The sequence below is a fragment of the Humulus lupulus genome, chromosome X (genome assembly GCF_963169125.1).
Source record: "Humulus lupulus chromosome X, drHumLupu1.1, whole genome shotgun sequence".
Lineage (NCBI taxonomy): Eukaryota > Viridiplantae > Streptophyta > Magnoliopsida > Rosales > Cannabaceae > Humulus > Humulus lupulus.
The window spans coordinates 210,773,688-210,789,534 of NC_084802.1; the positions used below are offsets into that span (position 1 = coordinate 210,773,688).

Sequence of the window (15,847 nt, forward strand, 5' to 3'; positions counted from 1 at the left end):
AATTTAATTAGTAGAGTGTGTGTGAGAACTATACTATTTTATTACTTAATAATTACTATATGATATATAGAGGTTGTTATAATTTATCAAAGTTGTTATCGTCACTATTATAATCATCATTAAATATATATCATATGCTATAAAACGACAAATAAGGAACCAATACGACTAGACTCTCCTCTAGTTTATATCATGAGAATTGCTTTAAGAATACTACTCCACTAAAATGGTGGTGGGTTCTCGATCACCAAATTTATTAACAACCACATCTCTTCAACAACGACTCTCCAATTCTCTAATCTCTGACTTTTTTTCTTCTTCTTTTTCTGCTATATATACCGCTCTCCATTCCAAGTCATTCTCACACTTTAAACACAAAACTATAATATCATAGTATAACGTATATATATATTACGCAGTAGTACTCTCTCTTCATCATCAACTTAAGCATGGAAACCCTAGCTAATAATTCAATACTAGTTTTTGCTCTTCTCATCATCATCATCACACTTTCAATCTCATCATCATCTGCTGCGAATTCACTGAGCTTGAACTACTACGACCAAACGTGTCCACATGTAGAGTATGTCGTCGCCAACGCCGTGAAGAAAGCCATGTCCTACGACAGAACAGTTCCGGCTGCTCTGCTCCGCATGCACTTTCACGACTGCTTCATCAGAGTAATAATAAATGTTTTGTTATGTAAATTAGTTTTGGTTAAGTGGTGATTGTGGTTTTGGTGTGTGTGTGTGTGTTTTTTTTTGTTATGAAATGAATTATATATATATATATATATATATAGGGCTGTGATGCGTCGGTGTTGCTAGATTCAACGAAAAAACACAAAGCTGAGAAAGATGGGCCTCCTAACATTTCATTGCATGCCTTTTATGTCATCGACAATGCAAAGAAAGCTGTTGAAGCTCTGTGCCCTGGTGTCGTTTCTTGTGCTGATATATTATCCCTTGCTGCCCGTGATGCCGTTGCTCTGGTGCGTATACTGTTCTTCTCGACATCCTATCTATCTACAATTAATGTCGTTTTGCAAAAATTATGATTACAATTAATCTAATTAACCTAGTAAGGTTTTTGGTGTGGTGTTTTTGTTAGTCTGGGGGTCCTACTTGGAAGGTACCAAAAGGCAGAAAAGATGGGAGAATATCAAAGGCAAGTGACACCAGACAATTACCAGCTCCCACCTTTAACATCTCTCAACTCCAACAAAACTTTGCTCAACGAGGCCTTTCCCTTAAAGATCTAGTCGCTCTCTCAGGTACATGTCATGCATACAATTATTATTATAAGTTTATATCTTTTATTATATATAATCTACCCTTAATAATAACGGGAAATTCTCAACTGCGACTCTGGTTTGTTTTGCTCGGAAAGTATTTTTGGTGAATTTCTTTTTTATGATCGTGTTATTTAGAGAATCCTGCAAATTTTAAAAAATGTTGAATAATTTACAGTACTGAAAACTAGATTTAAGACAGATTGTTGCATGTATGACTAATTTTTTTATGCATGTAGAATATAATATGTTTAAATTTTATTTTTAGTACAGTAAATTATTCATAATTTTAAAAATTTTGCAACATTCTAAATAGTTACAATATACATTGATATAAAAAAAACTCACCAAAAATACTTCGGGGAGCCAAAAACACTAAAGGGTGCACGTGTGTGACGCATTTGCCAATAATAATAATAATAATTTGTGTATATGGTACATAGGAGGGCACACACTAGGGTTCGCTCACTGTTCATCGTTCAAGAACAGACTCCACAAATTCAACGCCAGCGTGGACGTTGACCCGACACTTCACTCGTCGTTCGCGGCCAGCCTGAGGAGTATTTGTCCAGCTCACAACAAAGTCAAGAATGCGGGGACCACCATGGATTCCACGTCGACAATCTTCGACAACGCCTACTACAAGCTACTTCTCCAAGGCAAGAGTATCTTCTCTTCAGACCAATCTCTACTCACAACTCCCCCAACCAAGGCCTTGGTCTCCAAATTTGCTGCTTCTAAACAAGACTTCGATAAAGCCTTCGTTGAGTCCATGATCAAGATGAGTAGCATCCATGGTAGTACTGGCCAAGAAATCAGGCTCAACTGTAAGGTGGTTAATTAATTAATTAATTAATCATTTTTATAATTAATTTGTGGTTTGATTAATAATTGAAGAAGATGAGTGATCAGTAGCCAAAGATGTAATAATTAGTAAATTTGAGTTTGGGTTTGTGTGTGTGGGATATGTAATTATTGTATCACTTTGCTTTACTTTGTTACTGTTTATAAAGTGAACGATAACAAATTAAAATCAAAGTTTTGGGAAATCAGTTTGTGTACTATGTGTAAGTGTAGCTCAATTTTTCAATTAATTATAACTTGGCATTCCAGTTTGATCATAATATATATTTAGTGATTTTTTTTTAGTTTTCTTAACGGGCAAATGATATGAAACAGTTTTTTTCTTCCTTTAGTTTTTGGAGTGTGTATCAAATATTTATAAACCAGCAAATTATATGAAGAGCTCGAAGTACTGAACAAATGAAGAGCTCAAAGCTCTCTCTGCGAATGAAGGAGCTTCGAGCTCTGTGTAGAAATAGTAAGCAAAAAGGGTGCGGAGGGAGAATGATCATTGCTCTACTCTACACCATATTTGCGGTTTGATTTGAAGGAACAAAAAATAAGTGGGAAAAGGAATATTAGTTAGAAAGTTTGACACGTGACCTATCAGAGAATGTCTTTCTAATTCACCTACTCAATAATTTCTCCATAAATAGTAAAGAATGTACTCATTTTGGGAACATTGGATTAATTTACTGTGACTCTACGGCTACGATGTGATCATAATTATGTCGTCGCGTCGCAATAAAACACATCAAATTACAAATTTGAAGAAAAAAAAATATTTTTATTTTTTATTAAAAGTCTACAAAGATAACATGTCGTCGCAATAAAGATTGTTGTTGTAGATTCAAAATATCTTAATTTATAGAAACGACCGTCGTTGATAGGTCTCTTAACTTTTTTGAAGGAATATACAACGCCAAAATGATTTATTATATATTATTCAAGTTTAATTTTTTTAGCAACGACATTTGTAGAGCTTTAAAAAAAATGGTGGGAAACTTTCTACCAAAAAATTGAAAATTAAATTTTGGAATTTTCTATGTTGTCGTTATATGTTATTTTTATTAACGAAAACTATGCGTTTCATCTACTACAATGAAATTTGTGTAACCTACAGAAACGACACATCGTCGCTATAGGATTGCAAGATATAACCCAGCTAGGTCGTCTTATTCCCTCATTTTCCTCCATTCGACGAGGAAACGTCCCCTCTGCCATTTTCAGCAAGGGTCCTCTACTTGGGTCCCCTCCGCCTCATCCACGAGCCTTCGATGTCTCTCTAGTGCGTGTAATCATCTTGTTGCTTAACAAATAAGAATTTTTTTTCTTCAGATTTTTTGCTTGTGTGTAATGCTTTGTCTCCACCAATTCTAGGTATTGTTTTTATTTTTTAATTGTATATATTTATTTTATGATAATATTTACTATGTTTGATTTTGTGTTTTTTTTTGGTCTCATCTTTCTGTTGTTGGATCTCCATTAGGTGTTGGCATTTTTCTTAATTTTTAAATGTATAAATTTGTTTTATGATAGTGTTAGTATTATGTTTGATATTTAGTAATTTGTTGTGTTGTTAATTTTATAAATTGTATATTTTTTTTCCGATTTGTGTCTCTTTATGAAAGAGATTAATAAATGAATAATTTAAGCTATAGGTCAAAAGTGATAATATATAAAGGTAAAAAACTGAGCACAATCCAAAATCAAACGCTCGTTGCTCCCGTCGTAGAAAGAAGAATAAGAGAAAGAAAAGGTGAGGGGGAAGAAGAAGAAAAATTTGGAAAGTTTTTTTTTTTTTTTTCTTTCCTAATTGTAACTATATTTGGTTTTATATTTTATATATAGTTTGAAAATTTTATTGAAATTAATTTAATTGATTAAAATTAGGTTTTTTTTTTTCAAAAAAACAAAAAATCACTAGGCAGAGAAACACTATTTTGGAGTGGATTGTTACAGAAACACTATTTGAAAGTGTTTTGGTAATTTCATCGTAAAAATAAAATAAAATATAAATAAAAACTTAATTACTTAAAATGTCACAAACTAAAAGGCCCACCATAAATATCTCCTTAAAAATGTATCACTAGTTTTTTTTTTAATAAAAATAAAATATGTGTATCTTTAGTTTTGTTATTTGAATAAAAAAAAACACAATATATTCAACATATTTAAAAAAAAAAATTAGTACAATATTATTTTAATAAACAAAATTGAACATACAAATTTATTGGTTTGTTTTTTAACATATATAAAATGGTCCCATATATTGGAAATCGCATAGACAAAGCAAGGATGAGTTGGTATAAATTAAAAGGTGAACAGCACTAATAAGATGTAATATTTTATTATCCACTATTATTGCTTTAACAAAAATAGAATGGATAAGTTATTAATTTTTAAATTTAAATATTATTTATTAGATATAAATTTTTTATTTATTAAACACATTAAAATTTAAATTTAAATAAATTATACAATTTGTAGCCGAAGAAGAAAAAATCATACTGCTCTAAAGACAAGGCACGTAGTTCTGAAAAGCTCCATCAACAAATTAATATAGGATATCAAAGTTAATACATAGAAACGACAACAACAGATAATGTAAACATTGTTTTTAAGTTAAACGATAAAAAAATATAAGCATTGCAATAAAGATTTATTGTTTGATGGACGAATGACAATAAATGACATAATAAATTTAAGTAGCGTGATGACAATAATTTTTCTTTGAGTACAATATTGTTTTTAAAGGAGAAAAGTTGAAAAAATAAATACACATACAAATTTATTGGTTATAATTGTTTTTTATATAAAATGGTCCCATATTGAAAACCAATTGACAAATCGGAGGATGAAATTAGTATAAATTAAAGGGTTAATATTATATATTTTTTTTATCTAGTTTGATAATTGAACATGTAGTTTGGCTTGTTGTGTATCTCTAAGTTAAAATTTGTTCAGATATAGGTGTTTTATTTGCTTTTCCAATCCCATTGTTCTTGTACTATTTAAAGACTCTTTATATTTTCTTTTGCGTAATATGGTATCAAGAGCAAAACTACGAAGTTTTCTTTTGTTATTGGTTCTCATTCTCCGGCACCGCTCTTTCTTTTATTTTCTCTTTTCCTCCTTCATTTCTTTGATGTTGTACATGTCTGACACGACAACTCAAGAAAGTAATGAATCTCATCTAGCTGTCTTTGCTGTCATGGTGCCTCCCTCTTCCGCAAGTTCACGTGGAATGTTTGACGATTCGAACGACTCATACTAACCCGAACAATATTCTTGTTTCTCATCCTCTCAACAATGGTGATACTCACATTTTCAATCTTAGAGGCGCTTTAAATATTTATTATAATATGTATACATATAATAAAATAAAATAAAAAATTAAACAAATAGAAAATTCTTAATAAGGATGAGAATATGGAGGAATGTAGTCACTCTTGTTCTTGCATCGGGATGGAAAATACCTTATTTTCGCTCTATTCCTCATTTAGGCGGGGAATCCTACCCCATTAAAAGCGGGTGCCCATAAATTATTATTTTTTAAATCCTAATCATAATCAACACAAATAACACCAATAACCATCTTTCTTCTATGAAATACGTTACTTAAACCATCAAAACACAATCTTTAATTCCAACTTTGAACACTAAAAATAAAAATTCCTTTTGCTTCCAAATTTATACATATATGAAATAACTCATTTGCTATATCAACTTTTTTTTTTCCTAGGAAAAAGAAAACTATAAATATCTTCAAAATGTCTTCTTTTTTTCTTTGAGTCGAAACCCTTTCAATTATATAAAAGCACAAAGCAGATTACTGGAGAAGTCACTGCTCACCCCAAGTCCTCACCAACAAGAACAAAATGGTGGTCTTTTTTCCTTTCATCTATCCTTCTAAGAAAATCTTTATGCAATTTAGAAGTATGGACACATTTTTTATATACAAAAAAAAATACTTACTTTTATAGCCAATAAAAAATGGTATGAGATCACACTTTAAAAAAAAATTAATGTACATGATTTAAGAATATATCACATTATTACGTTTGCTTTTTTTCTTTAATATAAAATAGAGATTATACTACTTTAGTGATCTTTTGTTTGCATCAGCTTATATTCTTCTAATTTGATGAAAATACCAAAATACTATTTTGTATTTAACAAATCAGTACAAAATCATACTTTGAATATAATTTTAATCAAATTTATTTCAAATATTACCAGGATATTATATTTTTTAATTACATAAAATATCTAAAATATAAATTTTAATTATTTTTTATTATTAAAATGGCAATACTTTGGTAATATTGAAAATAAATTGATTAAAATTATGTTTAAGAATATGCTTTTGTACCAATTTGTTAAATACATGCTAGTTTTTTTTTTTTTGGTATTTATTAAACGAAAATAGTGTAAGCTGCTAGGAAAGCAAATAAGAAGTAATAAAATGGTATAATATCAGTATTGTTATTTGAAAAAAATATATATTTATACTTAACATTTTTTTCTAATTGTCATCGAATGCAAAATTAATTTTAATAAAAAAATTGAAAAATAAAATAAATATGTTTTCCTACATTTTACTTTAAGAAAGTTCTAATTGGCTGGTTTCTAAAAATTAAAAGAATATAACTTTTTGTTTATTAAAATGTTTGATCATAAAATTTAATTGAACTATCTTCAACATAAAATAAGAACAAATAAAAAATTATACTCATTTTTTTAAAAAAAATTGAACAATGAATAATTGATAATGTAATAATACCAGTGTTTCATGCCAATATTTTTAATTTCATAAACTGTGAAATCTGTAACATTTACCTTATTTCAGGGTAATAAATGTAAAATTTAAAACTAACAGGGGTCAAAAGTGAGATAAAAAGTAAAACTTGAGGACAAAATTGAAATTAACCTGTTTTTGTTTGTGTGCGTAGGTATTACTATCACTGTTTAAAGTCTCTAAAAAGTACTGAAAATTCGAGTTCGACTTCTCCTTCCGCACGCACAAGTACTCGATAGCTCAACAATGGAGTTTGAAGCCTTAGCTCCACCAGATTCTGCAGTGGTGAAGGACCATGAAACCACCACCACCACAAGCCAAGAAGAAGAAGATGATATTTACAAGCTTCTGCTCCCTGACGTTCGGGACCTTCCTCCTACTCCTCCCTCGGCCGTTCAATCCAACTTTATTTCCTATTTCGCTCCAGGTTTACCTCCCTAAAACCCCCCACCGTAACTGTCATTTAAACCCTAAAACGCTTCTGCTAAAGCCCTAAATTATGATTTTGTTTTTTTCTTCTTCCAGATTTTTTGAAGCCAGGACACGATCAGTACATTTATCGTCACGCAAATGGGTAAACTCCCCTATATTTATATATATTTACAATTCTAAAGTATTGTTCTTTTTAGTAAATTTTTGATTGATTTTTCATGATTGTTCTTGAAAAAAAAAAAGATTGTGTGTGATTGGTTTGGCTACGACGCATGTGGCTTTTAAGGACGAAGGAGGTATCACGGCTGTTGATTTTAATGTTGGGAAATCTAATCGAAGTGAGATGAAGGTCACTGGAAAACGCAAGAAGGTCTTTTATTTTTTTTTTCTTTTCTTTTCCTTTTCTCTCTGAAATTTGGTGTCAATTTTGACCATAATGAAAAAGGCACAGTTTAATGAATGTGAAAAAATGTTGTTATGCAGAATGCTCAACTATTGGAGCCAAATTCGGCTCTCTGTAAAGTTTTCACCAAGGACAACTCTTACATTGTGAGGTAGAAGCTTTTTTTTTTTTTTTTGGATACCCTTATCCCCAATTTTGGTTCTATGCTTGTTTTTATCTCTTACATAGTGTGGTTGGGGACTTTTGGCAGGTGTTGCGTGAAAGGCTCGCTATTGGAAGTAAATGACAAACTAATCAAGCAGCCACAATTGCTTAATTCATTGGTAAATCAATTCAATCACTTACTAATACTCTATTAATTTAATTCCCCTGTACTAATTCAAGTTTAAGTATTATTTTCTATGCCTTTGTGAGAAAGGCAATAAGTCCTCTGGATCCTTCTGTTTTTGAAATGATTTCCCTCTTCTTGCGGTGTTGTATTTGGATTTTTATGTACTTATGTCTGGCATGATTTAACTATCCTTATCATCTAAAGATGAATGAATCGTTGTTGTTTTTGCTGGAGTTGCTTAAGTTCTAATTGATTGTGTTTAACTTAGCATGCCATGACCGAAGTAGAAGCTGATATCGTATGGGTAACAGAACTCTATCACATAAGAACATAAATGACTTCTTTTATTCACCTCTTCTTTTTGATTCATAGTTCTTGTTAGTGTTGAGATATTCTTGGATTGTATTGGCTAGAGAAGAAATGAAAAATATAATATGGTTGAGACTAATATATAAGACAAAGATAATGAGTTTCGACAAGCTAACATTCCTTTAGTTTCCGTAGGCTAACATTGTTCTATTTCCCAATAAAAATCAAGACGAATTCGTACTATTGTTCCGAGTACAAGAGAATGTAAAACATGCTACTATTACCATATTTGCTGTTTAAGCTTGTTTCTAAATAAAGTCCATATCCAAGTTCTGTTAAGATTTTTTTTTGTCTTGGAAAATTTTCATCTATGATAATGGAAAACTGACAAACTGTGATATGTAATAAACTGTCAACTGTAGATGAACATGAATGGTTTAAATTGCATAGCTTTTACTGTGATAATTGGGGTTTATATCAAGTTTTATTCATTAGTGATTGAAAGATGCTGGAGGTATTAGTCAATTTCTTTTCATGCTGGAAGTGTTTGGGGTTCGCTTTTTGCGTTATTTGAAAGTAGTGTTCTGTTCTTAGCTCGTATAGTTCTTCCAACCTGTTGCTTATTGCCATTGCATTTTGCTTCTTTACAGGCAGACAGAGAGGGCTATATTGCCATTATCATGCCAAAACCAGCAGATTGGCTCAAGGTCAAGGATTCTTTAATGGGTTCCGAGGAGTATAAAAAACTTAAAGAAATTTGTTAGTTTGAAAAATCCATTACTCAAATTTTGTTCCCGAATTGTCACTGGCTTAGCAATTTAGCCAAATGAAAAGCATCAATGTTGTCATTGTGCTTTTTTTTTTATTTTTTTATCGGGTTTCAAGTGTTGTATTTTATTTGTCAATGAAAATAATTAATCATTTTGTGTATTATTAAAGTTATAAAATAATGGCTAATAATTTAGTATCAAATTTCCTTGAATTTATTTTATTTTATTTCCTAATCCCTGTTGCCATTGCTTCATCTATTTATTTACTCATGCAAAACTGGTACCAAGATATGCAAAGTTCTAAAGCCCTTGCGTGAACAAAATTTTGTTATATAGGAGAAGGGTGCATCTGCTGAGTGCATGGATAAATACTATATAAAAGAAAATGTCGTAATGTTGTATAAATAATTGTTTAAGTGAAATAACATTATCATATATTCATTTGTCACTGAAGCAAAATTCTGAGCTAATAACGAAGAACATAAAACAATTAATGAAAAAATTTCAATTATAAGACACTCGACAGTGTTACTTGCCCAATGACTTGTATTTTGTATAGACGAACACTATCTTCTTTATGGCATGAAAGCCCAATCAGCTTTGCTCATTGTTGACTAGCTATGATCTCTTGAATGACTTGCCTTCTGGTTCGGTTTATGGTCAGCAAACAAAGGTATATATGCTCTTCAAGCTCTTCAAGTTGCTCCAAAAAGCTAGAATCCTGAGCTTGAAACTCCCTCACAACTTCCTTCAATAGCTCAAACTTCTTACTCCTCACACATATATCAGCCACAAATTTCTTGTGCTCCACCTCATTTTGTAACCTTCTCACCATTTGACTCATCGTATCAAAATCATTGATCAATATAAAAACCCCTTTTGCAGCAACATCAAGCTGCTCACCAACCCCACCTCCGGAGGTTACCCCGCCTGATGACCCTACCCGATTCCGAGCCGTCGAATCCAACTTTCTCTTCTTACCCACCAAGTAAATTGAAGAACAGCCCATCACAGCAGGAACTGCCACAAAACAAAACATGCCATGTAATGCAATGACTAACAAAGCAACTAAGAGCAAACTATGCGATATCACAAGGCCAACTCCTCCAACTTTCTTGCAAATCTTTTTGAGCTTTTCTCTCCTTTTGATCTTCTTCTGTTTGGACGTTAGTTTATGGAGTAAAACCATGTAGCTTTCCCGAATATCACTATATTGAAGAGGGCTTATAATTGTCAAATGGTTTCTAAGCAATGCAATCGAAGCGAGCTCTCTGAATATGGCTCGGCAATAATATTGGCCACTGTGATGATGATCTTGATCTTGATCGTGATTATTACTACTGCTACTGCTACAATCATGGAGTATTAGTACCCTTTTGCTCATCTTAATCACTTTTTTTATTTTCCGATAATCTGACCGAGTTTGATGGATGCTTCTTAGAAGCAATTCGCACGCGTGACATGCTCGTAAGCTTGCGTCGAAGTATTCGATCAAAAGGTGATGAAACTTTAAGCTCTCCATCATGTTCTTTAGTGTTTCGGGCCTTGGATCTAATAAGTACTCGGAGAAATCCCAATAAAATGGCGAAGAAGACGACGACGACGATGATGATCTAGTTGCACTACTACTACTATTACTAGTGTTTGTTGTTAATCCCAACTGAACTCTTCCCCACATTTCTTCATAGGAACTTGTTCGGAAGGCGTTGGTGTACTCTTCATTAACACTTAACTTGCTCGACAAGCTACTATTATTGCCACCCTCTACGCGTGATGATCTGCCAGCTGATGAGAACATGAATTTGCAATCATAACAAAAATAAAATGTCAAAATCAATGAAAGAAGCAACTAATGCATTTCTACGTACTTTAACATAACATGTTCTCGTGAGATCATGATGCATGTGATCATTAATTATATATGTCATTGCTTTATTTTTTCACACAAAAAAACCCAGCAAATTATACTCGATCGATCTCAAATTATAATTAACACCCATGTATTACAAATTGTATAATTTCAAAAGGATGACTATATATATATATATATACCTGTAAATGGAGATTTGAACTTGTTCCACAGAGCCCTTCTCATAATTGAGTACATAAATGATTCAGTTGAAGTTGGAACAAACAACACACATACATATATATATACACACACACACACAAAACTAGCTTTTCTCCAAAAATAGAGCAAAATAAGAAGCCAATTATGGGGTTGAGTTGTTATTTGTATATTTTAGGCTTGAGGAGAAGTAAACAGAAATCACAGAAGCAAGTCCAGTTGGCATTATATATACAAGTAGCTAGCTAGGGCAGAGAGCCACATCATTAGTTATGACTTTTGGCACACGTTAACGTCTCTCACACGGTGTGTATTTCTACGTGTAATGTAAACTGGCCTTGAATTATATATATACATGTGTGTATGTTACACTACTTATACATGACATGAGAGCATAAATTAACATTAAGATACATAGTAAAGGGAAGGAATTTCATAAACAAACGTTATGGCAGGTGATGTGTAATTATTATTATTATTAATTACTTGAACACTTCAAAAAAAGGAAAAGTTCATCCTCATACTCATCCTCATCCTCATCTTCATCTTCATCTTCATCCTCATCTCTTCTATTGTGAGAAAATGGCCTAACTGTTTTTGACTTCCTATTTCCTCACTCTTGTTTCTTTTTTTGGTAATTAAGTCATGATATTTTTACCAATTATAACCTTATCATAATTATGATTGATTTAGCTTTACACGACTTGTTTAGTCCAAAACTAAAAAAATAAAATAAGTATATATTGACACGTTTTTTGTTATGGTATTGAATCACTACATGTGTTTACGTTCATACCAAAAAATTGTTAGCTGTTTTCCACGTCTCAGCGTTAATTTACGTAGTGTTTTCTTTTTTAAGCTTACCACAAGGTTTTGAGGACCACATTTTCGGCTTAAAAATATATAATTTTATTGGTTAATTATATAAAATATGGTCCCATGTTGGAAAGCGCATGGAAAAAGCAAGGAAGAAATTAATTGACCAAAGTAAAGGCTTAATAACAGAAATAAGATGTCATTATTTATTATAAACTACTAGTGCTGTAAGGAATTAAATTTTATAGGTTAGTTTCTTTTAATTTAAATATTATTAATTTAAAAAATGTATAATTTATTTTAATTATATTTTTTAATTGTTATTTAAATTTTTAATAAATAAACAATGTCATATATTATAAATGAATGATGTATTAAAAAAAGTTAAAGCCAAAATATAGTTTAAAAGAATATGATAATTTTTAATTTATTTTTACAAATGGTTAAACTAAGAATCCATTAGATATACACTTTTTACATATAAAGATATGATGCATTCTAATTTTAAAGTAAATTATTTGATGTTATTTATTAGTTTGAAATTTAGTGTTCATAATAATTTAAATTTTGGTATTTTTTTTATGTTTTGATTTATATATTATATATGGTGATTTTAGATTTAAAATTAAATATTTTTTTAATTTTCTTTTAGGAAAAATAGTCAAAAAATCTAAATTAAAACTATGAATTTAAAAAGCTTATTTAATCAAATTTTAATTATTTAATTTCAAAATTTTTAAAGCCAATAAAAAATTATATATAAATATATATTATTTAATTAATGGCTAAAACAATTAAAATAAGTAATTTCTCATTAAAAAGAAAGCAAAACGAGAAAATAAGAAATAACTATATTTATGTCTTATGTCACTATTAAATATATGTTTGGATAAAAAAATACATTAAATGACAAAGTAAATAATTAATAAAAGAAAAAAAAGAATGAATTTAAGCACATAAATATTTTTCGGTTATAGTTTTGAAAATATAATTGATATAATAATTTAATGTGAAATTTAAAATATGTGATTAGAAATTATTATGGCTCATTTATTACTTTTTATTTTTAATTGGTTTACTTTATTTAGATGACTTTATTTATTTTATATTTTTTAATTTATTTACCTTATTTAGATGACTTTAAGATTAACGGTGTTAGAAAATAATAAAAAAAATGCTAAATATAATGAAAACTAATAATTATTGTTAAACTCACATTTATAATATATAAAGATACTAGATAAAAGCAACGTGCAATGCAAGTTTACTAAGTTTTATTTAGAAAATATATTAATTTATTTTTATTATATTTTTTTAATTGTCATATAAATTTTAAATAAATAAAAAATATTATATGTTATAAAAGAATGACATAAACAAGTTTAAAAAAAAAAGGCTTAAACCAAAACATTGTTTATAATTTTAAAAAATTAAGATAATTTTTAATTTTTTTAAAAATAAAAATGTTAAATCAAGTATATGTTAGATACACACTTTTTATATATATAAAGATATGATGCATTCTAGTTTATTTGATCAAGTTTTAATTATTTAGTTAAAAAAATTAAAGCCTACAAAAATGTTATATATAAATATATATTATTTAATTAATGGCTAGGGTAATTAAAATAAGTAATTTCTCATTAAAAAAACTAAAAAAGTAAAATGAGAAAATATGTATATTTATGTCTTATTTCACAATTACATATATATATATATTTGGATAAATTAAATATGTTAAATAATAAAATAAATAATTAATAAAAGCACATACTTTAATATAAATTTAAGTATATATATTTTTCGGTTATAGTTTTGAAAACATAATTGATAGAGCAATATAAATACTTTAATATGAAATTTTAAAATATGTAATGAGAAGTTATTATGGCTCATTTATTATTATTTTTTTAATTTATTTACTTTATTTAGATGATTTTATTACATTTTAGTTTTTTTTTAATTTGTTTACTTTATTTAGATAACTTTAAAACTAACGTACGGTGTTAAAAAAAAAAAAAAAAAAGTGTTAAATATAATGGAAACTAACAATTTTTGTTAAACTCACATTTATAATATATAAAAATATGTCAATTGTGCACATATATATATATAAATAGTTTGGAATGCATATATATAAAGGGAAATTTGAATTTTTGTGCTTAGTGGGGACTCGTAATTAAAAAATATGCCACCCACTATTGACGTCAAAAAATGATGCTACTCTTTCACTATTTTTCCAAAATGCTCCCGACATATTTTTTAGCCTATATCTTCATCTTATCTCTTCTCCCCTTCTCTCTCTCTCTCTCTATATATATATATATATATATATACATATTCCCTCTCTCTTTCTCTTGAAGAAAAAATCTATGGGTAAGGTAAGTCTAAGAGAACTCAAATATAATGGCAAGTAATTATCACTTAAGACACTAATTATTGCATTTCGAACAGATCTGGGCATGATTTTTGGGTTTTTTCGCAATTTTTTTCAGATCTGAAACTCTGTATTCTGCAGAAAATTGACTTTGTTTGATGGTTGCTCGATGCCAGCTCGATGGAGCCTTCAAATCAAGATTTTTATGAAGAAAAAAAATTGACTTTACTTGATGGTTGCTTGATAGTTGCTCGATGGTGCTCTGTATGATTCTTGCAAGATGCATAATTTTTCACTCAGGAGTCTGTTTGGGGTGAATTTTTTTTTTTTTTTTTTTTATAATTTGAGTATTTTTTTTTTCGAGATCTACACATTTAAGATTGGTATATACACATTTGAGAACTTTAAAGCTTGAAAAAAATACAAAAATTAAAAAATATACACATCTAGTTTTAAAGTTCTCAACTGTGTGTATACACATCTCAAACGTGTAGATCTCGAAAAAAATACCAAAATTAAAAAAAAATCACCCCAAACAGACACCTAAGTGAAAAATTACGTATTTTGCAAGAATCGCATCGAGCAACCATCGAGCATGTTTACCCAATAAACGACTGTTGATGACGTGGCAAGAATTTCTCACATGTGGTTGACACGTGGCAGAGTCGAAATGAAGAGGTGTTGTTCGCTTATCTACTAGCTCCCTGTTGCTTCGTCAAACCTCACGATTAGATGCGACCAGACTGGCCGTATGCTTCAATTTATTTCCTTAAAAGATTGTAATTTTATAATAACTACGTTGATTATTTCCTCTTTATTGCCTTGATACGCGGATATTGAGGATAATTAAGGCCCATTGACCCATGTAATCCCCCTTGAGCCTATAAATATGCATGAAAGAGCTCAAGGAAGGGAATTTTGACTTTTGAACCCTTTTTAGGAATACTGGGAGAAAGAGCATATAGTGCAATTATCCTCCAAAGAGTTGTAATTCTCCTAAGGCTTGTGAAACTCAAGAACCCTAGTTCTTTGATCACGGCATTGGGATTCAATATCAATAATAGCACTAAGTGGTCGTAGGTCATTACCATTTATTGGGGCCGAACCACTATAAATCATCTGTGTCATTTCTTTACCATTGGATTCCATTCTTGATTTGTATCTCATTTCTTGTCGTATTTTTGACTCCGTGTCGTTGGCCAAATCGAGGGTCAACATTCTGGTGCTTTCGTTGAGAGTTGAACTCAAGAAGCTGTAAGAAAATCTAATGGCAAAGACATCTAAGAAAGTTGGACCGACTGCTGGCGCTACATCATCTCAACCTCCTCCTCCAAATGTGGCAGAGAATGAACAACATTTAGAGTTTGAAGAGGAGGATTTGGATACGGAAACACTGAGGGCAACCC

The 15,847-nt window shown here is 30.1% G+C and overlaps 3 protein-coding genes across 3 annotated transcripts; 2 read left to right on the forward strand and 1 right to left on the reverse strand.

Moving 5' to 3' along the window:
- Window positions 1-381: 381 nt before the first annotated feature.
- On the forward strand, window positions 382-2,415 carry LOC133805260 (peroxidase 64). The gene is made up of 4 exons (XM_062243391.1): window positions 382-680; window positions 803-991; window positions 1,111-1,273; window positions 1,735-2,415. Exons 1-4 carry the CDS (start codon window positions 450-452, stop codon window positions 2,133-2,135), a joined length of 984 nt encoding a protein of 327 aa, XP_062099375.1. The 5' UTR covers window positions 382-449; the 3' UTR covers window positions 2,136-2,415.
- Window positions 2,416-7,120: 4,705 nt separating this feature from the next.
- Window positions 7,121-9,382, forward strand: LOC133804124 (uncharacterized). Its single transcript, XM_062242280.1, has 6 exons — window positions 7,121-7,362; window positions 7,461-7,509; window positions 7,611-7,737; window positions 7,851-7,921; window positions 8,021-8,093; window positions 9,061-9,382. The coding sequence occupies exons 1-6, from the start codon at window positions 7,182-7,184 to the stop codon at window positions 9,172-9,174; spliced, it is 615 nt and encodes a 204-aa protein (XP_062098264.1). The 5' UTR covers window positions 7,121-7,181; the 3' UTR covers window positions 9,175-9,382.
- A 174-nt stretch (window positions 9,383-9,556) lies between these two features.
- LOC133804123 (UPF0496 protein At1g20180) lies at window positions 9,557-11,456 on the reverse strand. The gene is made up of 2 exons (XM_062242279.1): window positions 11,233-11,456; window positions 9,557-10,965 (listed from the first exon to the last, which is right to left on the reverse strand). The coding sequence occupies exons 1-2, from the start codon at window positions 11,285-11,287 to the stop codon at window positions 9,785-9,787; spliced, it is 1,236 nt and encodes a 411-aa protein (XP_062098263.1). The 5' UTR covers window positions 11,288-11,456; the 3' UTR covers window positions 9,557-9,784.
- Window positions 11,457-15,847: the final 4,391 nt, after the last annotated feature.

What these genes read in the sequence shown, in the direction of transcription:
- LOC133804123 (XM_062242279.1), bottom strand. Translation starts at nt 11,287, where the DNA reads ATGTACTCAATTATGAGAAGGGCTCTGTGGAACAAGTTCAAATCTCCA. An exon ending in GTTCAAATCTCCATTTACAG is followed by an intron (nt 10,966 to 11,232) that starts GTATATATATAT and finishes TGTTCTCATCAG; the next exon opens with CTGGCAGATCATCACGCGTA.
- LOC133804124 (XM_062242280.1), top strand. Translation starts at nt 7,182, where the DNA reads ATGGAGTTTGAAGCCTTAGCTCCACCAGATTCTGCAGTGGTGAAGGAC. An exon ending in TCACTGGAAAACGCAAGAAG is followed by an intron (nt 7,738 to 7,850) that starts GTCTTTTATTTT and finishes GTTGTTATGCAG; the next exon opens with AATGCTCAACTATTGGAGCC. An exon ending in CACAATTGCTTAATTCATTG is followed by an intron (nt 8,094 to 9,060) that starts GTAAATCAATTC and finishes GCTTCTTTACAG; the next exon opens with GCAGACAGAGAGGGCTATAT.
- LOC133805260 (XM_062243391.1), top strand. Translation starts at nt 450, where the DNA reads ATGGAAACCCTAGCTAATAATTCAATACTAGTTTTTGCTCTTCTCATC. An exon ending in TTCACGACTGCTTCATCAGA is followed by an intron (nt 681 to 802) that starts GTAATAATAAAT and finishes ATATATATATAG; the next exon opens with GGCTGTGATGCGTCGGTGTT. An exon ending in AGATCTAGTCGCTCTCTCAG is followed by an intron (nt 1,274 to 1,734) that starts GTACATGTCATG and finishes TATGGTACATAG; the next exon opens with GAGGGCACACACTAGGGTTC.